The following is a 27,436-nucleotide window of genomic DNA, read 5'->3' as shown; positions in this document are numbered from 1 at the left end:
AATCAGATGTTGTGTGTCCTGTCTGCAGGTTAATCACCCCCTGCAGTGCTTCTGTCCTTAGGTCTGGTGGAGGGGGACCTGGAATCCACTCAATTTCTGAATTTGCTAAATCAAGATAGTGATCTTAAAAAAATATTTAGGGAGGTTGTCAGTATGTGGCCAGGAGGGGATTACCACTCAGCAATATATTGTCCCCTAGTATTTTGCCTGATACCCCCATTAAAGATACGCGGTTAACACACAGAGGTTTCTTTAAATGTGTTGGCAACACCTGTAACATGTGCGAATTTGCCATGAAAAAAACTTCTAATTTTACATCTTCCAATGGTAAAAAATATTTGATTAATGATTTTATCAATTGCAATATGCACTATATTATTTATTGTATAGAATGCAAAAAATGCATTGCAAAAAATACTACCAAACAATACACACAAAAAAATGATATAATGTCAAATAATTCCACCAATCAGTACACAAAAAAGTGATGCCAAATAATATCACCTAACAGTACATAAAGAAACATGATATAATGGCTGCAATCAGTACACAAAAAAGTGACATAATGCTAAATACCACCAAACATTACACAAAAAAACATGATATAATGTCAAATAATGGCACCAAACAAAACACAAAAATATGACTCAAAACCAGTAACCATAGGGTGCACAGAAAATGTGGTAAGATGTGAAATAATACCATCATACTGTGAGCAAATACAAATGTTCTACGCTCCCAAATAAAAGCATATCATAATACTGTGCATAATGTTAAACAGCGCCAAATAATACCGCCAAACAGTGCACAAATAACAATGCAGGATAGTGTTACATAATAACACAGTATAATGCACAAATAATTTGATAAAGGGGCAAATAAACCATCATGTCCTTATAATATTTAGAATAGAATAGTAGCTTAATAATAAACATCAGATATAAATGCTGCAATGGTCAAACATTTAACCCTGAAGAAGCACGGCGAAACGCGCATCAAGTCCTCACTGGAGGCACATTCTTTTTATGGTTGAGATTTTAACATTTGAAATTTCATCCTTGGGTGCAATTTCCAGATGCCTGAAGGTGTTTCATTCATCTGTACAAACAATTATATGCAAGTACAAACAAGATGGGAATGTCCAGCCATCATACAGCTCAGGAAGGAGACGGGTTCTGTGTACTAGAGATGAATGTGCTTTGGTCAGACATGTGCAGATCAACCCAAGAACAAAAGCAAAAGGCCTTGTGAAGATGCTGGAGGAAGCTGGTAAGATTGTGTCATTATCCACAGTGAAACGAGCACTGGATCAACATGGGCTGAAAGGAAGAAGCCATTACTCCAAAAGAAACATAGAAAAGACATTAATGTTTGCAGATGCACACAGGAACAAAGAGCTTCATTTTTGGAGATGTCCTGTGGAATGATGACGCTAAAATTGAACTGTTTGGCCATAATGAGCATTGTTACATTTGGAGGAAAAAGGGAGAAGCTTTGAAGCCTAAGAAACATCATCCCAACTGTGAGACACGGGGGCAGCAGCATCATGTTGTGGGGTTGTTTTGCTGCAGGAGGAACTGGTGTACGTCACAAAATAGATGGCATCATGAGGAAAGAAGATCATGTGGCAATACTGAAGAACATCTCAAGACATCAGCCAGGAAGTTAAAGCTTGGGCGGAAATGGGTCTTCCAAATGGACAATGACCGGAAGATACTGACAAACTGGTTACACAGTGGCTTAAGGATAACAAAGTTCATGTTTTGGAGTGGCCATCACAAAGCCCTGATCTCAATCCTATTCAAAATGTATGGGTAAAACTGAAAAGGCCGATGCAAGTGGCGACCAACAAACATGGCTCAGCTGCACCAGATCTGTCAGGAGGAATCGCCCCAAATATTTTTGGTTCCTAATTGGCCTAAAATGGGAAAGGTTTATTCTGATTTCATGTCAGATAGTGAGAAAAACCTGCAGATGTGTCTGTATAGAGACCGTAGGGAAAAACCTGCAGATGTGTCTGTATAGAGAGCGTAGGGAAAAACCTGCAGATGTGTCTGTATAGAGAGCGTAGGGAAAAACCTGCAGATGTGTCTGTATAGAGAGCGAAGGGAAAAACCTGCAGATGTGTCTATAGCGAGCGGAGGGAAAAACCTGCAGACGTGTCTGTATAGAGAGCGGAGGGAAAAACCTGCAGATGGGTCTGTATAGAGAGCGGAGGGAAACACCTGCAGATGTGTCTGTATAGAGAGCGGAGGGAAACACCTGCAGATGTGTCTGTATAGAGAGCGGAGGGAAACACCTGCAGATGTGTCTGTATAGAGAGCAGAGGGAAACACCTGCAGATGTGTCTGTATAGAGAGTGGAGGGAAAAACCTGCAGATGTGTCTGTATAGAGAGCGTAGGGAAAAACCTACAGATGTGTCTGTATAGCGAGCGAAGGGAAAAACCTGCAGATGTGTCTGTATAGAGAGCAGAGGGAAACACCTGCAGATGTGTCTGTATAGACAGCGGAGGGAAACACCTGCAGATGTGTCTTTATAGAGAGCAGAGGGAAACACCTGCAGATGTGTCTGTATAGAGAGCGGAGGAGAAACCTGCAGATGTGTCTGTATAGAGAGCGGAGGAAAAACCTGCAGATGTGTCTGTATAGAGAGCGGAGGGAAACACCTGCAGATATGTCTGTATAGAGAGTGGAGGGAAAAACCTGCAGATGTGTCTGTATAGAGAGTGGAGGGAAACACCTGCAGATGTGTCTGTATAGAGAGTGGAGGGAAAAACCTGGAGATGTGTCTGTATAGAGAGCGGAGGAGAAACCTGCAGATGTGTCTGTATAGAGAGCGGAGGAAAAACCTGCAGATGTGTCTGTATAGAGAGCGGAGGAGAAACCTGCAGATGTGTCTGTATAGAGAGCGGCGGGAAAACCCTGCAGATGTGTCTGTATAGAGAGCGGAGGAGAAACCTGCAGATGTGTCTGTATAGAGAGCGGAGGAGAAACCTGCAGATGTGTCTGTATAGAGAGCGGAGGAGAAACCTGCAGATGTGTCTGTATAGAGAGCAGAGGGAAACACCTGCAGATGTGTCTGTATAGAGAGTGGAGGGAAAAACCTGCAGATGTGTCTGTATAGAGAGCGGAGGGAAAAACCTGCAGATATCGGTATAGAGAGTGGAGGGAAAAACCTGCAGATGTGTCTGTATAGAGAGCAGAGGGAAAAACCTGCAGATGTGTCTGTATAGAGAGTGGAGGGAAAAACCTGCAGATGTGTCTGTATAGAGAGCGGAGGGAAAAACCTGCAGATGTGTCTGTATAGAGAGCGGAGGGAAAAACCTGCAGCTGTGTCTGTATAGCGAGCGAAGGTAAAAACCTGCAGATGTGTCCGTATAGAGAGTGGAGGGAAAACCTGCAGATTTGTCTGTATAGAGAGCGGAGGGAAAAACCTGCAGATGTGTCTGTATAGAGAGCGGAGGGAAAAACCTGCAGATGTGTCTGTATAGAGAGCGGAGGGAAAAACCTGCAGATGTGTCTGTATATACATGTATATTTGATTATTTTTTTGTAATTCATCAAAACGTAGAAAAGTGTACATAAACAGAGAAATTCCATTGAGAGACAGATTAGATGCTGCTAAATTGAGCTGACATTTTTTAATTAACCTCAAAGGCACAGATTTGCATATAGATATACACCAATAAAAATCCTCTCTATATATTTGCTTCTCTCTGCAGAATATTTGCACAGATAAAAATCATCAGTATGTACAGCAAAAAAGTTTAACCAGCTACATAAATTGATTTCTCTCCATATTCCAAGGTTTACCATATTATCCACAAAAAAAATCAATAGAATATTCCAGCAATATGTTGGCATTATAAAGTGGGAAACGGAACTATATTCTACGACTAAATCACTTCATGTACGCAGGACTAATATGCAAAAATATGTTTTGACATCTATATTATGATATGGATATGTAGCACTTTCTTATATATTTTTTCTGATATATGTGCCGTTTTGAATTTTTAGTTGTATCCCCTGTGATATATCTTTTTCTTCCTGTGTGAGCTCATGCTTTTGTTTTCAAAACCTACAAGAATATATATTTTTGTTTCACCGAGAGCAATCAATCATTTTTCAACTGGCAAACCTTTTTTCTTTTAACATTAGGGATCAAACAGCATCATGAAAACCAAGGAACACACCAGACAGGTCAGGGATAAAGTTGTGGAGAAGAGTAAAGCAGGGTTAGGTTATAAAAAATAGCCCAAGCTCTGAACATCTCACAGAGCACTGTTCAATCCATCTTCCAAAAATGGAAGGAGTACAGAACAACAAACCTACCAAGACATGGACGTCCACCAACACTGACATCCCAAGCAAGGAGAGCACTGATTAGAGAAGCAGCTAAGAGGCCCATGGTCACTGGAGGAGCCGCAGAGATCACAGCTCAGGGGGAGAATCTATCCACAGGACAATTATTAGTCATATACTCCACAAATCTGGCCTTTAAGAGGGGCAAGAAGAAAGACATATTTAAAAGCTATCCATAAGATGTCTCATTTGAAGTTTTCAAACATCCATGTAGACACAGTAAGCATGTGGAGAAGAGGCTCTGGTCAGATGAGACCAAAGGAGAACTTTTAGAGATGAATGCAAAACACTATGTGTGGCGGATAACTAACACTGCACATGACCCTGAAAACACCATCCCCACCGTCACACATGGTGGAGGCAGCATCCTGCTGTGGGGAGGCTTTTCTTCTGCAAAGGCAAGGAAGCTGAGGTGATGGGAAGATGAATGGAGCTAAATACAGGGTAATCCTGAAGGAAAATCCGTTAGAGGCTGCAATGGACTTGAAAATGCAGCATAGGTTCATCTCCCAACAACACAACGACCCTAAACATCCTGCAGCGCTGCAATGGAGGGTTCAGATCAGAGCATATTCCTGTGTGTGAGCGGCCCAGACTGGAATCCACTGAGAATCTGTGACAAGACGTGAACATTGCTGATCACAGACGTCTCCTTCCAATCTCGCAGTATGATGACCTTACTGTACCATCCCTGCACAGTATGATGCCCTCACAGTGACCCTAACACAGTATGATGCCCTCACAGTGACCCTAACACAGTATGATGGGCCTCATACAGCCCTACATACAGTATGATGGGCCTCCACACAATATAGTAGACCTACATACAGTATGATAGCCCACACACAACCTTCCATAGTGTATAATGGCCCGAACACATTATAATGGCCTCCACTAGCCCTCCACACAGTATAATAGTCCCCCACACAGCCCTCCACACAGTATAATAGCCCCCCACACAGCCCTTCACACAGTATAATAGCCTCCCACAGCCCTCCATACAGTATAATAGCTCCTTACATAGCCCTCCACACAGTATAATAGCCCCACACAAAGCCCTCCACACAGTATAATAACCCCCACTCAGCCCCCCACACAATATAATAGCCCCCACACAGCCCTCCACACAGTATAATAGCCCCCCACTCAGCCCTCCACACAATATAATAGCCCCCACACAGCCCTCCACACAGTATAATAGCCCCCCACACAGCCCTCCACACAGTATAATAGCCCCACACAAAGCCCTCCACACAGTATCATAGCCCCCCACTCAGCCCCCCACACAGCCCTTCACACATTACAATAGCCCCACACAGCCCTTCACACATTACAATAGCCCCACACAGCCCTCCACACAGTATAATAGCCCCCCATAAAGCCCTCCACACAGTATAATAGCCCCCCACTCAGCCCTCCACACAATATAATAGCCCCCACACAGCCCTCCACACAGTATAATAGCCCCCCACACAGCCCTCCATACAGTATAATAGCCCCACATACAGCCCTCCACACAGTATAATAGCCCCCCCCACAGCCCTCCACACAGTATAATAGCCCCCCACACAGCCCTCCACACAGTATAATAGCCCCCCACAGCCCTCCACACAGTATAATAGCCCCCACACAGCCCTCTACACAGTATAATAGCCCCACACACAGCCCTCCACACAGTATAATAGCCTCCCACACAGCCCTCCACACAGTATAATAGCCCCCCACTCAGCCCTCCACACAATATAATAGCCCCCACACAGCCCTCCACACAGTATAATAGCCCCCCACACAGCCTTCCATACAGTATAATAGCCCCACACACAGCCCTCCACACAGTATAATAGCCCCACACAAAGCCCTCCACACAGTATAATAGCCCCCCACACAGCCCTTCACACATTACAATAGCCCCACACAGCCCTTCACACATTACAATAGCCCCACACAGCCCTCCACACAGTATAATAGCCCCCCATAAAGCCCTCCACACAGTATAATAGCCCCCCACACAGCTCTCCACACAGTATAATAGCCCCCCACACAGCCCTCCATACAGTATAATAGCCCCACATACAGCCCTCCACACAGTATAACAGCCCCCCACACAGCCCTCCATACAGTATAATAGCCCCACATACAGCCCTCCACACAGTATAATAGCCCCCCACACAGCCCTCCACACAGTATAATAGCCCCCCACACAGCCCTCCACACAGTATAATAGCCCCCCACACAGCCCTCCACACAGTATAATAGCCCCCACACAGCCCTCCACACAGTATAATAGCCCCCCACACAGCCCTCCACACAGTATAATAGCGCCAACACAGCCCTAAACACAGTATAATAGCCCCCACACAGCCCTCTACACAGTATAATAGCCCCCCAACACAGCCCTCCACACAGTATAATAACCTCCCACACAGCACTCCACACAGTATAATAGCCCCTCACACAGCCCTCCACACAATATAATAGCCCCCCACACAGCCCTCCATACAGTATAATAGCCCCCACACAGCCCTCCACACAGTATAATAGCCTCCACACAGTATAATAGCCCCCCACACAGCCCTCCACACAGTATAATAGCCCCCCACACAGCCCTTCACACAGTATAATAGCCCCCCACAGCCCTCCATACAGTATAATAGCCCCTTACATAGCCCTCCACACAGTATAATAGCCCCACACAAAGCCCTACACACAGTATAATAACCCCCACTCAGCCCTCCACACAGTATAATAGCCCCACACAGCCCTTCACACATTACAATAGCCCCACACAGGCCTCCACACAGTATAATAGCCCCCCACACAGCCCTCCACACAGTATAATAGCCCCCCACTCAGCCCTCCACACAATATAATAGCCCCCGACACAGCCCTCCATACAGTATAATAGCCCCACACACAGCCCTCCACACAGTATAATAGCCCCACACAAAGTCCTCCACACAGTATAATAGCCCCCCACTCAGCCCCCCACACAGCCCTTCACACAGTATAATAGCCCCCCACTCAGCCCTCCACACAATATAATAGCCCACACACAGCCCTCCACACAGTATAATAGCCCCCAACACAGCCCTCCATACAGTATAATAGCCCCACACACAGCCCTCCACACAGTATAATAGCCCCCCATAAAGCCCTCCACACAGTATAATAGCCCCCCACTCAGCCCTCCACACAATATAATAGCCCCCACACAGCCCTCCACACAGTATAATAGCCCCCTACACAGCCCTCCATACAATATAATAGCCCCACATACAGCCCTCCACACAGTATAATAGCCCCCCACACAGCCCTCCACACAGTATAATAGCCCCCCACACAGCCCTCCACACAGTATAATAGCCCCCCACACAGCCCTCCACACAGTATAATAGCGCCCACACAGCCCTAAACACAGTATAATAGCCCCCACACAGCCCTCTACACAGTATAATAGCCCCCCAACACAGCCCTCCACACAGTATAATAGCCTCCCACACAGCACTCCACACAGTATAATAGCCCCTCACACAGCCCTCCACACAGTATAATAGCCCCCCACACAGCCCTCCATACAGTATAATAGCCCCCACACAGCCCTCCACACAGTATAATAGCCTCCACACAGTATAATAGCCCCCCACACAGCCCTCCACACAGTATAATAGCCCCCCACACAGCCCTTCACACAGTATAATAGCCCCCCACAGCCCTCCATACAGTATAATAGCCCCTTACATAGCCCTCCACACAGTATAATAGCCCCACACAAAGCCCTACACACAGTATAATAACCCCCACTCAGCCCTCCACACAGTATAATAGCCCCACACAGCCCTTCACACATTACAATAGCCCCACACAGGCCTCCACACAGTATAATAGCCCCCCACACAGCCCTCCACACAGTATAATAGCCCCCCACTCAGCCCTCCACACAATATAATAGCCCACACACAGCCCTCCACACAGTATAATAGCCCCCGACACAGCCCTCCATACAGTATAATAGCCCCACACACAGCCCTCCACACAGTATAATAGCCCCACACAAAGTCCTCCACACAGTATAATAGCCCCCCACTCAGCCCCCCACACAGCCCTTCACACAGTATAATAGCCCCCCATTCAGCCCTCCACACAATATAATAGCCCACACACAGCCCTCCACACAGTATAATAGCCCCCAACACAGCCCTCCATACAGTATAATAGCCCCACACACAGCCCTCCACACAGTATAATAGCCCCCCATAAAGCCCTCCACACAGTATAATAGCCCCCCACTCAGCCCTCCACACAATATAATAGCCCCCACACAGCCCTCCACACAGTATAATAGCCCCCTACACAGCCCTCCATACAGTATAATAGCCCCACATACAGCCCTCCACACAGTATAATAGCCCCCCACACAGCCCTCCACACAGTATAATAGCCCCCCACACAGCCCTCCACACAGTATAATAGCCCCCCACAAAGCCCTCCACACAGTATAATAGCCCCCCACACAGCCCTCCACACAGTATAATAGCCCCCACACAGCCCTCCACACAGTGTAATAGCCCCCCACACAGCCCTCCACACAGTATAATAGCCCCCCACACAGCCCTCCACACAGTATAATGGCGCCCACACAGCCCTCCACACAGTATAATAGCCCCTCACACAGCCCTCCACACAGTATAATAGCTCCCCACTCAGCCCTCCACACAATATAATAGCCCCCACACAGCCCTCCACACAGTATAATAGCCCCCCACACAGCCCTCCAAACAGTATAATAGCCCCACACAGTTCTCCATACAGTATAATAGCCCCCCACACAGCCCTCCACACAGTATAATAGCCCCCCACACAGCCCTCCACACAGTATAATAGCCCCCCACACAGCCCTTCACACAGTATAATAGCCCCCCACACAGCCCTCCACACAGTATAATAGCCCCCCACACAGCCCTCCACACAGTATAATAGCCCCCCACACAGCCCTCCACACAGTATAATAGCGCCCACACAGCCCTCCACACAGTATAATAGCGCCCACACAGCCCTAAACACAGTATAATAGCCCCCCACACAGTATAATAGCCCCTTACATAGCCCTCCACACAGTATAATAGCCCCCCACACAGCACTCCACACAGTATAATAGCCCCCCACACAGCCCTCCACACAGTATAATAGCCCCCCCACACAGCCCTCCACACAGTATAATAGCCCCCCACACAGCCCTCCACACAGTATAATAGCGCCCACACAGCCCTCCACACAGTATAATAGCACCCACACAGCCCTAAACACAGTATAATAGCCCCCCACACAGCCCTCCACACAGTATAATAGCCCCTTACATAGCCCTCCACACAGTATAATAGCCCCCCACACAGCCGTCCACACAGTATAATAGCCTCCCACACAGCACTTCACACAGTATAATAGCCCCCCACACAGCCCTCCACACAGTATAATAGCCCCCCACACAGCCCTCCACACAGTATAATAGCGCCCACACAGCCCTCCACACAGTATAATAGCGCCCACACAGCCCTAAACACAGTATAATAGCCCCCCACACAGCCCTCCACACAGTATAATAGCCCCTTACATAGCCCTCCACACAGTATAATAGCCCCCCACACAGCCCTCCACACAGTATAATAGCCCCCCACACAGCCATCACATATTATAATAGCCCCCCACACAGCCCTCCACACAGTATAATAGCATAGCAATAGTAGAATAGTTATATTCTTGTATATAGGGGCAGTATTATAGTAGTTATATTCTTGTATATAGGGGGCAGTATTATAGTAGTTATATTCTTGTACATAGGGGCAGTATTATAGTAGTTATATTCTTGTACATAGAGGGCAGTATTATAGTAGTTATATTCTTGTACATAGGGGTCAGTATTATAGTAGTTATATTCTTGTACATAGGGGCAGTATTATAGTAGTTATATTCTTGTACATAGAGGGCAGTATTATAGTACTTATATTCTTGTACATAGAGGGCAGTATTATAGTAGTTATATTCTTGTACATAGGGAGCAGTATTATAGTAGTTATATTCTTGTACATAGGGGCAGTATTATAGTAGTTATATTCTTGTACATAGGGGTAGTGTTATAGTAGTTATATTCTTGTACATAGGGGCAGTATTATAGTAGTTATATTCTTGTACATAGGGGCAGTATTATAGTACTTATATTCTTGTACATAGAGGGCAGTATTATAGTACTTATATTCTTGTACATAGAGGGCAGTATTATAGTAGTTATATTCTTGTACATAGGGAGCAGTATTATAGTAGTTATATTCTTGTACATAGGGGCAGTATTATAGTAGTTATATTCTTGTACATAGGGGTAGTGTTATAGTAGTTATATTCTTGTACATAGGGGCAGTATTATAGTAGATATATTCTTGTACATAGGGGCAGTATTATAGTAGCTATATTCTTGTACATAGGGGCAGTATTATAGTAGTTATATTCTTGTACATAGGGGGCAGTATTATACTAGTTATATTCTTGTATATAGGAGGCAGTATTATAGTAGTTATATTCTTGTATATAGGGAGCAGTATTATAGTAGTTATATTCTTGTACATAGGGGCAGTATTATAGTAGTTATATTCTTGTACATAGGGGCAGTGTTATAGTAGTTATATTCTTGTACATAGGGGCAGTATTATAGTAGATATATTCTTGTACATAGGGGCAGTATTATAGTAGTTATATTCTTGTACATAGGAGCAGTATTATAGTAGTTATATTCTTGTACATAGCAGCAGTATTATAGTAGTTATATTCTTGTACATAGGGGTAGTATTATAGTAGTTATATTCTTGTATATAGGAGGCAGTATTATAGTAGTTATATTCTTGTATATAGGGAGCAGTATTATAGTAGTTATATTCTTGTACATAGGGGCAGTATTATAGTAGTTATATTCTTGTACATAGGGGCAGTGTTATAGTAGTTATATTCTTGTACATAGGGGCAGTATTATAGTAGTTATATTCTTGTACATAGGGGCAGTATTATAGTAGATATATTCTTGTACATAGGGGCAGTATTATAGTAGTTATATTCTTGTACATAGGGGCAGTATTATAGTAGATATATTCTTGTACATAGGGGCAGTGTTATAGTAGTTATATTCTTGTACATAGGGGCAGTATTATAGTAGATATATTCTTGTACATAGGGGCAGTATTATAGTAGTTATATTCTTGTACATAGGGGCAGTATTATAGTAGTTATATTCTTGTACATTGGAGCAGTATTATAGTAGTTATATTCTTGTACATAGGAGCAGTATTATAGTAGATATATTCTTGTACATAGGAGCAGTATTATAGTAGATATATTCTTGTACATAGGGGCAGTATTATAGTAGTTATATTCTTGTACATAGGGGGCAGTATTATAGTAGTTATATTCTTGTACATAGGAGCAGTATTATAGTAGTTATAATCTTGTATATAGGGGCAGTATTATAGTAGTTATATTCTTGTATATAGGAGCAGTATTATAGTAGTTATATTCTTGTACATAGAGGCAGTATTATAGTAGTTATATTCTTGTACATAGGGGCAGTATTATAGTAGTTATATTCTTGTACATAGGAGCAGTATTATAGTAGTTATATTCTTGTACATAGGGGCAGTATTATAGTAGTTATATTCTTGTACATAGGGGCAGTATTATAGTAGTTATATTCTTGTACATAGGGGCAGTATTATAGTAGATATATTCTTGTACATAGGGGCAGTATTATAGTAGTTATATTCTTGTACATAGGGGCAGTATTATAGTAGTTATATTCTTGTACATAGCGGCAGTATTATAGTAGTTATATTCTTGTACATAGGGGCAGTATTATAATAGTTATATTCTTGTACATAGGGGCAGTATTATAGTAGATATATTCTTGTACATAGGGGCAGTATTATAGTAGTTATATTCTTGTACATAGGGGCAGTGTTATAGTAGTTATATTCTTGTACATAGGGGCAGTATTATAGTATATTCTTGTACATAGGGGCAGTATTATAGTAGTTATATTCTTGTACATAGGGGTAGTGTTATAGTAGTTATATTCTTGTACATAGGGGCAGTATTATAGTAGTTATATTCTTGTACATAGAGGCAGTATTATAGTAGTTATATTCTTGTACATAGTAGCAGTATTATAGTAGATATATTCTTGTACATAGGGGCAGTATTATAGTAGATATATTCTTGTACATAGGAGTAGTATTATAGTAGTTATATTCTTGTACATAGGGGCAGTATTATAGTAGATATATTCTTGTACATAGGAGCAGTATTATAGTAGATATATTCTTGTACATAGGGGCAGTATTATAGTAGATATATTCTTGTACATAGGAGCAGTATTATAGTAGATATATTCTTGTACATAGGGGCAGTATTATAGTAGATATATTCTTGTACATAGGGGCAGTATTATAGTAGTTATAGTCTTGTACATAGCAGCAGTATTATAGTAGTTATATTCTTGTACATAGGGGCAGTGTTATAGTAGTTATATTCTTGTACATAGGGGCAGTATTATAGTAGTTATATTCTTGTACATAGGGGCAGTATTATAGTAGTTATATTCTTGTACATAGAGGCAGTATTATAGTAGTTATATTCTTGTACATAGGAGCAGTATTATAGTAGATATATTCTTGTACATAGGGGCAGTATTATAGTAGATATATTCTTGTACATAGGAGTAGTATTATAGTAGTTATAGTCTTGTACATAGGAGCAGTATTATAGTAGTTATATTCATGTACATAGGGGCAGTATTATAGTAGTTATAGTCTTGTACATAGGAGCAGTATTATAGTAGTTATATTCTTGTACATAGGGGCAGTATTATAGTAGTTATATTCTTTTACATAGAGGGCAGTATTATAGTAGTTATATTCTTGTACATAGGGGCAGTATTATAGTAGTTATATTCTTGTACATAGGAGCAGTATTATAGTAGTTATATTCTTGTACATAGGGGCAGTATTATAGTAGTTATATTCTTGTATATAGGGGGCAGTATTATAGTAGTCATATTCTTGTACATAGGGGCAGTATTATAGTAGTTATATTCTTGTACATAGCGGCAGTATTATAGTAGTTATATTCTTGTATATAGGAAGCAGTATTATAGTAGTTATATTCTTTTATATAGGAGCAGTATTATAGTAGTTATATTCTTTTATATAGGGGCACTTTGTTCTACCTATTATGGGGTACCAACTGTTGACCTCCTCCAGTCACCTATATGATGTATACTAGAAATCTGCTTTTTTCTCTCTTTTTTTTTTATTTTTTATTGTTTTATATAATAATTTTGTATTAGTTTGTTTTTTAATAATCTCCAATATCTGAAGTTTTTTCATTCATTTTTTAATCTTACGGGGTTCTTTTAGGTGTTTTGTTGTTATTTCTCTGGAGTTCCTATAGTTCTCCGCCTCCTGGTTTTCCTATTGTTATTACTCTTTTACTTTTCTTCGGTCTTATTGTTTCATTCTGTTTTTTGCTTCTTCTCATGCGTTTCCTTCCCGGATTTTTTTTCCTGTCCTCTTCCTTTCCTTCTAAACTCTTTTTTTTCCTAACTTTCTCTCCGGCTCTTGCCCCCGCTCCTCTCCCTCCCGTCGTTTTTCGTCTTCCAGTTCTATCTTGGCACGAAGTCAAAACACGAGTCAGACTAGTTAACTTCGGGCCTCAAATGTCCCCCTCTTTTTCCTATTTTTATCTCGCTCCCCATTTCACATAGAGACCCCAAATTTGGACCCAGTGCCCCTCTCCCCTTCGCCCACGTCTCCAAATTTTTTGAGATTTTTCTGTCCCCTCAAACGCATTTGATTTAAGTGTAGAAAGTTGTGTGGGGGGAGAGAAGAGAGTTTTCTGCTGGGAAAGACAGAAAGGGAGAGAGAGCGCTCGTCTTGGACGCAACTTCTCCACACAGGGTGAAGGGGTCCGGGGGAGACGCCCTAAGCTGCCCCCCGAAGTCGATGGCCCTAAATATTGGGGTGCAGACGAGAGTGCACAAAAGATATGGGTGTCTGTGTGATGTGTCTCAGAGAGAGGATGCGCAGAGGGAGAGGGGGGGCGAGGGAGCAACAAAAAAAAAAAAAAAAGCTGTGGGTAGCAAATCTCCAAAATTTAATTATACACCTTAGGGTGTGCACAAAAAGGTAAGTGACGGGGGGGGAGGGGGCGACCGAAAACGGGAGCGACATGTTAAAAAAAAAAAAATTAGAGGGGTAAGATCTGGGCATGGGTCAGCTTCTTTGTCCTCCGGTGGTCCGCACCCTCTGCCCCTTTCCTATCCTCCCCTCTTTCTTTTTCCCTCCGAGGGTGCACGGTTGGGTCAAGGAGCTTACCGTTTTTTTTTTTATTTTTGGCAATTGCCTAATACTATTAATATGGAGGCCACATCCATGGGTTTTTTGTGCTTTTTTACGCCTCGTACAGGCACAATGGAGCGGTCGGGGAACGTGCCGCATTGTGCCTTGGCCCCGAATTTAGGGATTTTTTGGCAAAAAAAAAAAATACGGTTTTCTGCTTTTCTTGTGTCTCGCGTTGTCCCTGCTTTTACGGATACAGACAATACGAGCCGCGTAGTGACAAACTATATATAGAAGGTAGTAGCGGGTACTATAAATACCCCCGTAAATGCCAGGGTGACACACAGGCGGGGGACACTCTGGCGACGAGGTTTTAGGAATCCCGCGGAGGGACGCACTTGCGCCAGAAGTTGCGGCTGGTGGTCATTTTTTTTCAACTTTTATAGGTTTAATGCAAAATCAGAAGTTTATTCCATTTTTTTAGTAGATATATATATATACATATATATATATTATATATAGAATAAATAATCTTCCAGGTGGTGGTAACAAGTGGTCTTCCGCCGGCGGAGGGGTCCCAAGTGCCCAGGCCCCTGTAGCAGCACACAGATATTGGCAGTGCCCCCGCGGCCTCTGCTGCCAGTGCTGTTTGTGCTGCTTCAGGGTGCTGGAAACATAAACGTCACGGACGGATGAAGAGGAAGACAACTTTTTTTTTTAAGTGTTTTATTAAAAATATGCAATTACAACTCATCATACAATCACATGGGGGGAGTGGGGGGGGGGGTACGGAGGGGGCGCTGGTCCTGTGAGACATCTTCGGATTTACCAGAGACGGTGAGGAAATGGCGGGGTGGGGGGGATTTGATATATATATACAAGGGGCGAGCGGTGGCGGGTGCAGCCTCAGCGAGATAACAGCGGCAGGTCGCTGGAGTTCATGATGAAGCTGGAATCCAAGTTTAGACTTTCTGTAATAGAAGGAGACGGAGAATTAGAGGTGCGGGCACAATGGAGGCGGCGGGGAGGATTGTAGGGGGGTACAGCACAGGAAAAGAGGGGGGAGTAAAGAAAAGGACTGGTGAGGATAAAGCAGGAGAGTTGGGTCCTAAGGGAGGGAGAATGGGGTCCAGTAGGAAAAAGTTACACATGGCCTAAGAATTAGGAGAGGAAAGTCCAAAGGTAGGGAAGGGAATGAGGAGAAACGACTGCATGCAACACAGGGACAGGAGCGTGGTCAGGGAAGTGTGACCAATAAAAAAAAAAAGTCCAGAGGGTCATGTGGGTCCAGCTGAGATTGAGGGCTTACAGGGTCTGTAACTAGGGGGGGAGGAGAGGAGGGCTTGGTCAAGGGAAAAGACAAGGGCCCAGATAGTAACAATAAACTAATATTTTAGGCCTGACTGGGTAGGAGATAGGTCCAGCTCGAAAAAGGGGAAATCAGGGTCTGTAACTAGGAGAGAGGAAAGGAGGGCTTGGTCAAAGGGGAAGAGACAAGGGCCCCGATAGTAGGAGATGGGTCCAGTTGAAAAAGGGGGAAATCAGGGTATGTAACTAGGAGAAAGGAGAAGAGGGCTTGGTCAAGGGGAAAAGACAAGGGCCCAGATAGTAACAATAAACTAATATTTCAGGCCTGACTGGGTAGGAGATAGGTCCAGCTCAAATAGGGGGAAATCATGGTCTGTAACTAGGAGAGAGGAAAGGAGGGCTTGGTCAAAAGGGAAAAGACAAGGGCCTAGGCAGTAACAAGAAACTAATATTTCAGCCCTGACCGGGTAGGAGAAGGGTCCGGTTAGAAAAGAGGGAAATCAGGGTCTCTAACTAGGAGCGAGTAGAGGAGGGCTTGGTCAAGGGGAAAAGACAAGGGCCCAGATAGTAGGAGATGGGTCCAGCTGGAAAAGAGCGAAAATCAGGGTCTGTAGCTAGGAGAGGAGGGTTTGGTCAAGGGGAAAAGACAAGGGCCCAGGCGGTAACAAGAAAGTAAACTTTCAGGCCTGACTGGGTAGAAGGGTCCATGTGGAAAAGGGGATATCAAGGTCTGTAACTAGGGAAGAGGTGAGGAAAGGAGAAGAGGGCTTAGTCAAGAAGAAAAGAGAAGGGCCTGGGCAGTAAGAAGTTACTAATACTTCAAGCCTGATTGGGTAGGAGATGAGTCCAACTGGAAAAAGGGGAAATCAGGGTCTGTAATGAGAGGAGAGGTGGGCTTGGTCAAGGGAAAATGACAAGGGCACAGGCGGTAACAAGAAAATAATAATATTTCAGGAATGATTGGGTAGGAGATGGGTCCAGCTGTAAAAGGGTGAAATCAAGGTATGTAATGCAAGGAGAGGAGGGCTTAGTCAAGGAAAAAAGACAAGGGCCCAGGTGGTAACAAGAAACTAATATTTCAGGCCTGACTGGGTAAGAGATGAGTCCGGCTTGAAAAAGAGGAAATCAGGGTCTGTAACTAGGAGAGGACAGCTTGGTCAAGGGGAAAAAACAAGGGCCCAGGCAGTAACAAGAAACTATAATATTTCAGGCCTGACTGGGAAGAAGATGGGTCCACCTTGAAAAGGGGGAAATCAGGGTCTGTAAACAGGAGAGAAAAGAGGAGGACTTGGTCAAGCGGAAAAAAAGGGCCCAGATGGTAACAAGAAACTAATATTTCCTGACTGAGTAGGTGTTGGGTTCAGCTGGAAAAGGAGGAAATCTGGGTTTGTAGTTAGTGGAGAGGTGGGCTTGGTCAAGGGAAAATGACAAGGGCACAGGCGGTAACAAGAAAATAATAATATTTCAGGAATGATTGGGTAGGAGATGGGTCCAGCTGTAAAAGGGTGAAATCAAGGTATGTAATGCAAGGAGAGGAGGGCTTAGTCAAGGAAAAAAGACAAGGGCCCAGGTGGTAACAAGAAACTAATATTTCAGGCCTGACTGGGTAAGAGATGAGTCCGGCTTGAAAAAGAGGAAATCAGGGTCTGTAACTAGGAGAGAACAGCTTGGTCAAGGGGAAAAAACAAGGGCCCAGAGCGTATCAAGAAACTATAATATTTCAGGCCTGACTGGGTAGAAAATGGGTCCACCTTGAAAAGGGGTAAATCAGGGTCTGTAATCAGGAGAGAGGAGGACTTGGTCAAGGGGAAAAGACAAGGGCCTAGAAAGTGAAAAGAAATTAATATTTAAGGCCTGACTGGGTAGGAGATGGGTCCAGCTGAAAAAAGTGGAAAAATCAGGGTCTGTAGCTAGGGGAGATGAGAGGAGGCTTGGTCCAGGGGAAAAAGCAAGGGCCCAAGCGGTAACAAGAAACTGATATTTCAGACCTGACCGGGTAGATGGGTCCAGTTGGAAAAGGGGGAAAATCGGGTCTGGTGGGAGAAGAAGGGAAGAGAAGTCTTATGAGGCAGAGGATTAGGAAAAGGGCCCTGGCTCGGAGCGAGGGAAAGGAGAGTAGGACTGAGAGGGAGGTAAAAACATGGGGGTCCTGCTGGGACAGTGAGAAGGAAAACATAGGACAGTGGGCTCAGTCAGGGCAGAGAGACAAGGGCAAGGGCTTTTCGGGAGAATAGAAAAAAAGAGGGAGTACTAGAAAAAGAGAGAATAGAAAAAGAGGGAAAGCGGTGATGGGGGAGAGCCTGAGGTAAGGGACTGCGGCTTGGCCAGAGGAGGGGACATAAGGAGAGAAAGAGGAGCAGAGTCCAGCTGGAACAGAGAACGTGGGATCTGCTGCCGGGAACAGGGTCCGGCAAGTAAAAGAATGCAGGGATGGATCAAAAGTAAGGAGAGAGCAATCAGAAAAGGAGCAAAATCTGAGGGGGGGGGGGGGGAAAGAGGGTCTAGCGAGAAAAGGTGGGGAAGATGGTATGTGGTAAAAAGAAGAGCAGAAGTGGAGCAAGTCAAGTCGATCACCAGGGAAAGGAGAGGAGTCCAGCTGGGATAGAGGGACTGATCAGGACAGTCATCAGTGGGAGAGAGCTGGAACCTCGGGACCAGAGGGAAAGTAAAGTCAATCACCAGGGGAAGGTCCAGCTGGGATAGAGGGACTGATCAGGACAGTCATCAGTGGGAGAGAGCTGCACCCTCAGGACCAGAGGGAAAGTAAAGTCAATCACCAGGGAAAGGTCCAGCTGGGTCAGAGGGACTGATCAGGACAGTCATCAGTGGGAGAGAGCTGGACCCTCGGGACCAGAGGGAAAGTAAAGTCAATCACCAGGGGAAGGTCCAGCTGGGATAGAGGGACTGATCTGGACAGTCATCAGTAGGAGAGAGCTGGACCCTCAGGACCAGAGGGAAAGTAAAGTCAATCACCAGGGAAAGGTCCAGCTGGGATAGAGGGACTGATCAGGACAGTCATCAGTGGGAGAGAGCTGGACCCTCGGGACCAGAGGGAAAGTAAAGTCAATCACCAGGGAAAGGTCCAGCTGGGATAGAGGGACTGATCAGGACAGTCATCAGTGGGAGAGAGCTGGACCCTAGGGACCAGAGGGAGAGCAGGGTCTGAGGGAGAAGATGAGCCTTTCACCCGCTCACAATCCCAGCACCCACTTCCCACCCCTCACTCATTATGTGAATATCGCACCCTGATCAAAGTTGAGCTTCTTTGCCGTACTCCTGTCTCCCAGCCCCTCCATATCCACCAAGTCGCTGTTGGCATCCGAATCATTCAAGGCGCTGAGGGTGACATCTGCGGGGAATAAAGGGTTAAGTAACATAGCCGATAATCCCGCCTCGCCCTCCTCCGCCAAGCTCCGTTCTTCTCACCGGACGACTTGCGCTTTCTCATGGCGCCCTGAGACCCCTCCGGAAGTCCGGTTCCTCCGACGGCGGGTGGCGCTGGCACAGACAGCACGGAGGAGGGCACGGGCACCATCTTCTTCACCGCTTTCTTAGGGGAATCTGACGACAGCGGGACGCCGTTGTCATCGTAGATCTTACGTTTTACGGCAAATTTGAGCTGAGCTCTGGGGAGAGAGAAGGTAAAATGCCGGGTAATGGCGGAAAAAAGGGGGGAATAGGCAAATTGTGAAGAATGCACAGAATGATGGCGGCCGTGAAGGGAGGAAGGGTCAGGGTCTCCGATCTACCACCCACCCTTGCACCCCTCCTTACACTGTCCTTTCCTTGATTACTGAGCTGATCTGATTTAAGTCCTCCCCGAAGCGTCGGACGGCCGCGTGTAACATCTGAATCTCAGTGTCTGTCCAGCGGGCCCTACGGAGACACAAGGTGAGAGCGAGAGTGAGGGGGGGGCGAGACGAGGAGAGAAAGAGGGGGGACACGACGAGGAGAGAGGGGGGGGGGGACAGGACGAGGAGAGAGGGGGGGGACAGGACGAGGAGAGAGGGGGGGGACAGGACGAGGAGAGAGGGGGGGGACAGGACGAGGAGAGAGGGGGGGGACAGGACGAGGAGAGAGGGGGGACAAGACGAGGAGAGAGGGGGGACAAGACGAGGAGAGAGGGGGGACAAGACGAGGAGAGAAGGGGGACAAGACGAGGAGAGAGGGGGGACAAGACGAGGAGAGAGGGGGGACAAGACGAGGAGAGAGGGGGGACAAGACGAGGAGAGAGGGGGGACAAGACGAGGAGAGAGGGGGGACAAGACGAGGAGAGAGGGGGGACAAGACGAGGAGAGAGGGGGGACAAGACGAGGAGAGAGGGGGGACAAGACGAGGAGAGAGGGGGGACAAGACGAGGAGAGAGGGGGGACAAGACGAGGAGAGAGGGGGGGACAGGACGAGGAGAGAGGGGGGACAAGACGAGGAGAGAGGGGGGGACAAGACGAGGAGAGAGGGGGGACAAGACGAGGAGAGAGGGGGGACAAGACGAGGAGAGAGGGGGGACAAGACGAGGAGAGAGGGGGGACAAGACGAGGAGAGAGGGGGGACAAGACGAGGAGAGAGGGGGGGACAAGACAGGGAGAGAGGGGGGACAAGACGAGGAGAGAGGGGGGGACAGGACGAGAAGAGAGGGGGGACAGGACGAGGAGAGAGGGGGGGACAGGACGAGGAGAGAGGGGGGGACAGGACGAGGAGAGAGGGGGGACAGGACGAGGAGAGAGGGGGGACAGGACGAGGAGAGAGGGGGGACAGGACGAGGAGAGAGGGGGGACAGGACGAGGAGAGAGGGGGGACAGGACGAGGAGAGAGGGGGGACAGGACGAGGAGAGAGGGGGGACAGGACGAGGAGAGAGGGGGGACAGGACGAGGAGAGAGGGGGGACAGGACGAGGAGAGAGGGGGGACAGGACGAGGAGAGAGGGGGGACAGGACGAGGAGAGAGAGGGGGACAGGACGAGGAGAGAGGGGGGGACAGGACGAGGAGAGAGGGGGGGACAGGACGAGGAGAGAGGGGGGGACAGGACGAGGAGAGAGGGGGGGACAGGACGAGGAGAGAGGGGGGGGACAGGACGAGGAGAGAGGGGGGGACAGGACGAGGAGAGAGGGGGGGACAGGACGAGGAGAGAGGGGGGACAGGACGAGGAGAGAGGGGGGACAGGACGAGGAGAGAGAGGGGGGACAAGACGAGGAGAGAGGGGGGACAAGACGAGGAGAGAGGGGGGACAGGACGAGGAGAGAGGGGGGACAGGACGAGGAGAGAGAGGGGGGACAAGACGAGGAGAGAGAGGGGGGACAGGACGAGGAGAGAGGGGGGACAGGACGAGGAGAGAGGGGGGACAGGACGAGGAGAGAGGGGGGACAGGACGAGGAGAGAGGGGGGACAGGACGAGGAGAGAGGGGGGACAGGACGAGGAGAGAGGGGGGACAGGACGAGGAGAGAGGGGGGACAGGACGAGGAGAAAGGGGGGACAGGACGAGGAGAGGGGGGGGACAAGACGAGGAGAGAGGGGGACAAGACGAGGAGAGAGGGGGACAAGACGAGGAGAGAGGGGGACAAGACGAGGAGAGAGGGGGACAAGACGAGGAGAGAGGGGGACAAGACGAGGAGAGAGGGGGGACAAGACGAGGAGAGAGGGGGGACAGGACGAGGAGAGAGGGGGGACAGGACGAGGAGACAGGATGAAGAGAGAGCGGGACAGAATGAAGAGAGAGGGGGACAGAATGAAGAGAGAGGGGGACAGAATGAAGAGAGAGGGGGAGGACAGGACGAGGAGAGAGGGGGGACAGGACAAGGAGAGAGGGGGGGACAGGACGAGGAGAGAGGGGGGGACAGGACGAGGAGAGAGGGGGGGACAGGACGAGGAGAGAGGGGGGGACAGGACGAGGAGAGAGGGGGGGACAGGACGAGGAGAGAGGGGGGACAGGACGAGGAGAAAGGGGGGACAGGACGAGAAGAAAGGGGGGACAGGACGAGGAGAGAGGGGGGACAGGATGAGGAGAGAGGGGGGACAAGACGAGGAGAGAGGGGGGACAGGACGAGGAGAGAGGGGGGACAGGACGAGGAGAGAGGGGGGACAGGACGAGGAGAGAGGGGGGACAGGACGAGGAGAGAGGGGGGACAGGACGAGGAGAGAGGGGGGACAAGACGAGGAGAGAGGGGGGACAGGACGAGGAGAGAGGGGGGACAGGACGAGGGACAAGATGAGGGACAAGAGGAGTTACAAAGGGGACAAGACGGAGACGGAGATAAGAGGAGGGAGACGGGGGACAGGCAAGGAAGTGAAATGGAAAAGAAGCTCATGAGTCACAACCAGCCTCCTCCAAATCCCACCTGACCTCCCTTACATGTTCCCAACCCCCATGCAAAAGTCATCACTCTCCCCCCCCCAAAGAGACAACATGTTATTCAGGCCCTGCCATACCCCAGCCAGCCACTAAGGGGTGCTAATGGGCTGAATAAACTTTTACTGTACGTTGTAACCCAAATACAGAAGGGGAAGGCGTGGGGGTGCTGAGGGTTTGAGTGGCGGCTACGGACGCGCCGAAGGTGCCGTTGTCACAGGCTGAAGTAATACGGTATACGGCACAAGTGACCGCAGGCGCGAGACCCCGGAACAACTAAACAGGTTAAGAAAAAGGATTCAAAACTATAATATATATATACTGGGTATCACCGCACCGTTGAGAGTCGCTCACGATCTATCACATTATTTAACCTACAAAAGTTGTGAATAAGAATAAATCCGCACACGGTCACCCCGCTGCACAGCGGCCACATCCCACGCAGAGGACGCAATAAAAAGTGCTCGACACGTAACATTTACCTCCAAAATGGTATCAAAAAGTAACACAGGAGGAAGTGAAAAGTTACAGGACTCAGAGGATGGTGAATATGTGCCCCATTGTGTGGTACAGTACGTGCCCCCTTATGGAGCAGGCGTTCGCACGCCCCCTTGTGGAGCTGGTGCTTGTGCGCTCCCTTAAGCAGCTGGTGGTTGCACCCCCCCTCCCTCCCTCGAGGAGCTGCTGCTTGTGCCCCCCATCGTGGAGTTGGTATTCACGCCCCCACGCCCCTGGCTCTCGTGCTTCCCCTCTCTTGGACCTGGCGTTCGCGCCCTCCCTATCTTGGACCTGGCATCGCGCCCTCCCTCTCGTGGACCTGGCATTTGTGCCCCCTATCATGCACCTGGCTTTTGCCCCCCTCTCGTGGACCTGGTGTTCGCAACCTCCCTCTCGTGGAGCTGGCGTACGCGCCCTCCCTCGCGTGGAGCTGGCGTACGCGCCCTCCCTCGCGTGGAGCTGGCGTACGCGCCCTCCCTCGCGTGGAGCTGGCGTACGCGCCCTCCCTCGCGTGGAGCTGGCGTACGCGCCCTCCCTCGCGTGGAGCTGGCGTACGCGCCCTCCCTCGCGTGGAGCTGGCGTACGCGCCCTCCCTCGCGTGGAGCTGGCGTACGCGCCCTCCCTCGCGTGGAGCTGGCGTACGCGCCCTCCCTCGCGTGGAGCTGGCGTTCGCGCCCTCCCTCGCGTGGATCTGGCGTTCGCGCCCTCCCTCTCGTGGATCTGGCGTTCGCGCCCTCCCTCTCGTGGATCTGGCGTTCGCGCCCTCCCTCTCGTGGATCTGGCGTTCGCGCCCTCCCTCTCGTGGATCTGGCGTTCGCGCCCTCCCTCTCGTGGATCTGGCGTTCGCGCCCTCCCTCTCGTGGATCTGGCGTTCGCGCCCTCCCTCTCGTGGATCTGGCGTTCGCGCCCTCCCTCTCGTGGATCTGGCGTTCGCGCCCTCCCTCTCGTGGATCTGGCGTTCGCGCCCTCCCTCTCGTGGATCTGGTGTTCGCGCCCTCCCTCTCGTGGATCTGGTGTTCGCGCCCTCCCTCTCGTGGATCTGGTGTTCGCGCCCTCCCTCTCGTGGATCTGGCGTTCGCGCCCTCCCTCTCGTGGATCTGGCGTTCGCGCCCTCCCTCTCGTGGATCTGGCGTTCGCGCCCTCCCTCTCGTGGATCTGGCGTTCGCGCCCTCCCTCTCGTGGATCTGGCGTTCGCGCCCTCCCTCTCGTGGATCTGGCGTTCGCGCCCTCCCTCTCGTGGATCTGGTGTTCGCGCCCTCCCTCTCGTGGATCTGGTGTTCGCGCCCTCCCTCTCGTGGATCTGGTGTTCGCGCCCTCCCTCTCGTGGATCTGGTGTTCGCGCCCTCCCTCTCGTGGATCTGGTGTTCGCGCCCTCCCTCTCGTGGATCCGGTGTTCGCGCCCCCTCTCGTGGATCTGGTGTTCGCGACCTCCCTCTCGTGGATCTGGTGTTCGCGCCCTCCCTCTCGTGGATCCGGTGTTCGCGCCCTCCCTCTCGTGGATCCGGTGTTCGCGACCTCCCTCTCGTGGATCTGGTGTACGCGCCCTCCCTCTCGTGGATCTGGTGTACGCGCCCTCCCTCTCGTGGATCTGGTGTACGCGCCCTCCCTCTCGTGGATCTGGTGTACGCGCCCTCCCTCTCGTGGACCTGGTGTACGCGCCCTCCCCCTCGTGGATCTGGTGTACGCGCCCTCCCTCTCGTGGATCTGGTGTTCGCGCCCTCCCTCTCGTGGATCTGGTGTTCGCGCCCTCCCTCTCGTGGATCTGGTGTTCGCGCCCTCCCTCTCGTGGATCTGGTGTTCGCGCCCTCCCTCTCGTGGATCTGGTGTTCGCGCCCTCCCTCTCGTGGATCTGGTGTTCGCGCCCCCTCTCGTGGACCTGGTGTTCGCGCCCTCCCTCTCGTGGATCTGGTGTTCGCGCCCTCCCTCTCGTGGATCTGGTGTTCGCGCCCTCCCTCTCGTGGATCTGGTGTTCGCGCCCTCCCTCTCGTGGATCTGGTGTTCGCGCCCCCTCTCGTGGACCTGGCTTTCGCGCCCCCTCTCGTGGACCTGGTGTGTATGTGCCCCCCCTCCTCGTTAGGTTGCACTGCAGTCTGCCGCCATTTACCCGGCAGGCGAGGAGTCGGTGACGGGGTGCAGCTGCATGGTCAGCTCTCCCAGCTTGGTGAAGGCAGCACCAGCTGCAGAGAAGATCTCCCCCACCTAGAAAAAAATGGAGAAGAGAAGATTTATTAAAACTACACAAACATTTCACTTGTGGAACCACAAGTCCCAACAAACTGCAGGCGAAAGCATGCTGGGAACTGTAGTAACAAAATATGGGACTACATATACATAGACCAGCAGAACACTCTGCCAGCTCTCTGGGCAGGCTGGGAGATGTAGTTCTGTGGCACTTAGAGAGCAAGCATATTAAATTCTATAAGACTACAATTCCCGGCATACAGTGCCGCTCAATAGTTGAACACATGACTGCTCTACGCCAATGAGATGCCAGCACTCCGACCCGGGTACCTTAGTTGATGCTGACGTCATGGCGCCAGTTCAGAAGATGTCTATGGCGTGGTTGTTATACAGAGCCGCGCTCTCAGCCTGAGCCTCCACCGCTCCGCCGCCGGTGAGCCGCTGCCTGCACGTCCCGGTTTCCACCTTCGCAACCTCCTATTCGCTGTGTGTCCACCAGAGTCGCGCTGCTATTGGCTCCTTCAGCTGACGCTCCAACAAAGTCCAAAGCCCGCCCACACGAATCTCCCGCTACGATAGGCTGCTGCCAGCTGTCAATCATAAGCTAATGTCCCGCCCCTGCTCTGTTTCCATTGGTGGATTCACCTCAGTGCCGCGATCCTATTGGTTGGTTACGCCTGATGGTTGATGCAGCAGAGCCGAGTGTGTCACCCGCCCCGTGTGATATAGCAGAGCTGAGTGTGTCACCCGCCCCGTGTGATATAGCAAAGCTGAGTGTGTCACCTGCCCCGTGTGATATAGCAGAGCTGAGTGTGTCACCTGCCCCGTGTGATATAGCAGAGGAGAGTGTCACCTGCCCCGTGTGATATAGCAGAGCTGAGTGTGTCACCTGCCCCGTGTGATATAGCAGAGCTGAGTGTGTCACCTGCCCCGTGTGATATAGCAGAGCTGAGTGTGTCACCTGCCCCGTGTGATATAGCAGAGCTGAGTGTGTCACCTGCCCCGTGTGATATAGCAGAGCTCAGTGTGTCACCTGCCCCGTGTGATATAGCAGAGCTGAGTGTGTCACCCGCCCCGTGTGATATAGCAGAGCTGAGTGTGTCACCTGCCCCGTGTGATATAGCAGAGGAGAGTGTGTCACCTGCCCCGTGTGATATAGCAGAGCTGAGTGTGTCACCTGCCCCGTGTGATATCTGAGTGTGTCACCTGCCCCGTGTGATATAGCAGAGCTGAGTGTGTCACCTGCCCCGTGTGATATAGCAGAGCTGAGTGTGTCACCTGCCCCGTGTGATATAGCAGAGGAGAGTGTGTCACCTGCCCCGTGTGATATAGCAGAGCTGAGTGTGTCACCTGCCCCGTGTGATATAGCAGAGCTGAGTGTGTCACCTGCCTCGTGTGATATAGCAGAGCTGAGTGTGTCACCTGCCCCGTGTGATATAGCAGAGCTGAGTGTGTCACCTGCCCCGTGTGATATAGCAGAGCTGAGTGTGTCACCTGCCCCGTGTGATATAGCAGAGCTCAGTGTGTCACCTGCCCCGTGTGATATAGCAGAGGAGAGTGTGTCACCTGCCCCGTGTGATATAGCAGAGCTGAGTGTGTCACCTGCCCCGTGTGATATAGCAGAGCTGAGTGTGTCACCTGCCCCGTGTGATATAGCAGAGGAGAGTGTGTCACCTGCCCCGTGTGATATAGCAGAGCTGAGTGTGTCACCTGCCCCGTGTGATATAGCAGAGGTGAGTGTGTCACCTGCCCCGTGTGATATAGCAGAGGAGAGTGTGTCACCTGCCCCGTGTGATATAGCAGAGCTGAGTGTGTCACCTGCCCCGTGTGATATAGCAGAGCTGAGTGTGTCACCTGCCCCGTGTGATATAGCAGAGGAGAGTGTGTCACCTGCCCCGTGTGATATAGCAGAGCTGAGTGTGTCACCTGCCCCGTGTGATATAGCAGAGCTGAGTGTGTCACCTGCCCCGTGTGATATAGCAGAGCTCAGTGTGTCACCTGCCCCGTGTGATATAGCAGAGCTGAGTGTCATCTGCCCCGTGTGATATAGCAGAGCTGAGTGTGTCACCTGCCCCGTGTGATATAGCAGAGCTGAGTGTGTCACCTGCCCCGTGTGATATAGCAGAGCTGAGTGTGTCACCTGCCCCGTGTGATATGGCAGAGCTGAGTGTGTCACCTGCCCCGTGTGATATAGCAGAGGAGAGTGTGTCACCTGCCCCGTGTGATATAGCAGAGCTGAGTGTGTCACCTGCCCCGTGTGATATAGCAGAGCTGAGTGTGTCACCTGCCCCGTGTGATATAGCAGAGGAGAGTGTGTCACCTGCCCCGTGTGATATAGCAGAGCTGAGTGTGTCACCTGCCCCGTGTGA

The 27,436-nt window shown here is 49.3% G+C and overlaps 1 protein-coding gene across 2 annotated transcripts; it reads right to left on the bottom strand.

Annotated features, from left to right (window-relative positions):
• Positions 1-15,454: 15,454 nt before the first annotated feature.
• On the bottom strand, positions 15,455-25,628 carry BACC1 (BPTF associated chromatin complex component 1). 2 transcript variants are annotated; one of them, XM_075343162.1, is made up of 6 exons: positions 25,398-25,627; positions 24,991-25,085; positions 19,819-19,920; positions 19,471-19,670; positions 19,289-19,393; positions 15,455-15,707 (listed from the first exon to the last, which is right to left on the bottom strand). In XM_075343162.1, exons 1-6 carry the CDS (start codon positions 25,416-25,418, stop codon positions 15,643-15,645), a joined length of 588 nt encoding a protein of 195 aa, XP_075199277.1. In that variant the 5' UTR covers positions 25,419-25,627; the 3' UTR covers positions 15,455-15,642. The 2 variants fall into 2 exon arrangements, with proteins under 2 accessions (XP_075199277.1, XP_075199278.1); XM_075343163.1 differs by lacking the exon at positions 19,819-19,920 and having other exon boundaries at positions 25,398-25,628.
• Positions 25,629-27,436: the final 1,808 nt, after the last annotated feature.

The sequence above is a fragment of the Anomaloglossus baeobatrachus genome, chromosome 4 (genome assembly GCF_048569485.1).
Source record: "Anomaloglossus baeobatrachus isolate aAnoBae1 chromosome 4, aAnoBae1.hap1, whole genome shotgun sequence".
Taxonomy (NCBI): Eukaryota; Metazoa; Chordata; class Amphibia; order Anura; family Aromobatidae; genus Anomaloglossus; species Anomaloglossus baeobatrachus.
Note: the sequence above shows the minus strand (reverse complement) of the source record. Positions and strands in the feature narration are given on the sequence as shown.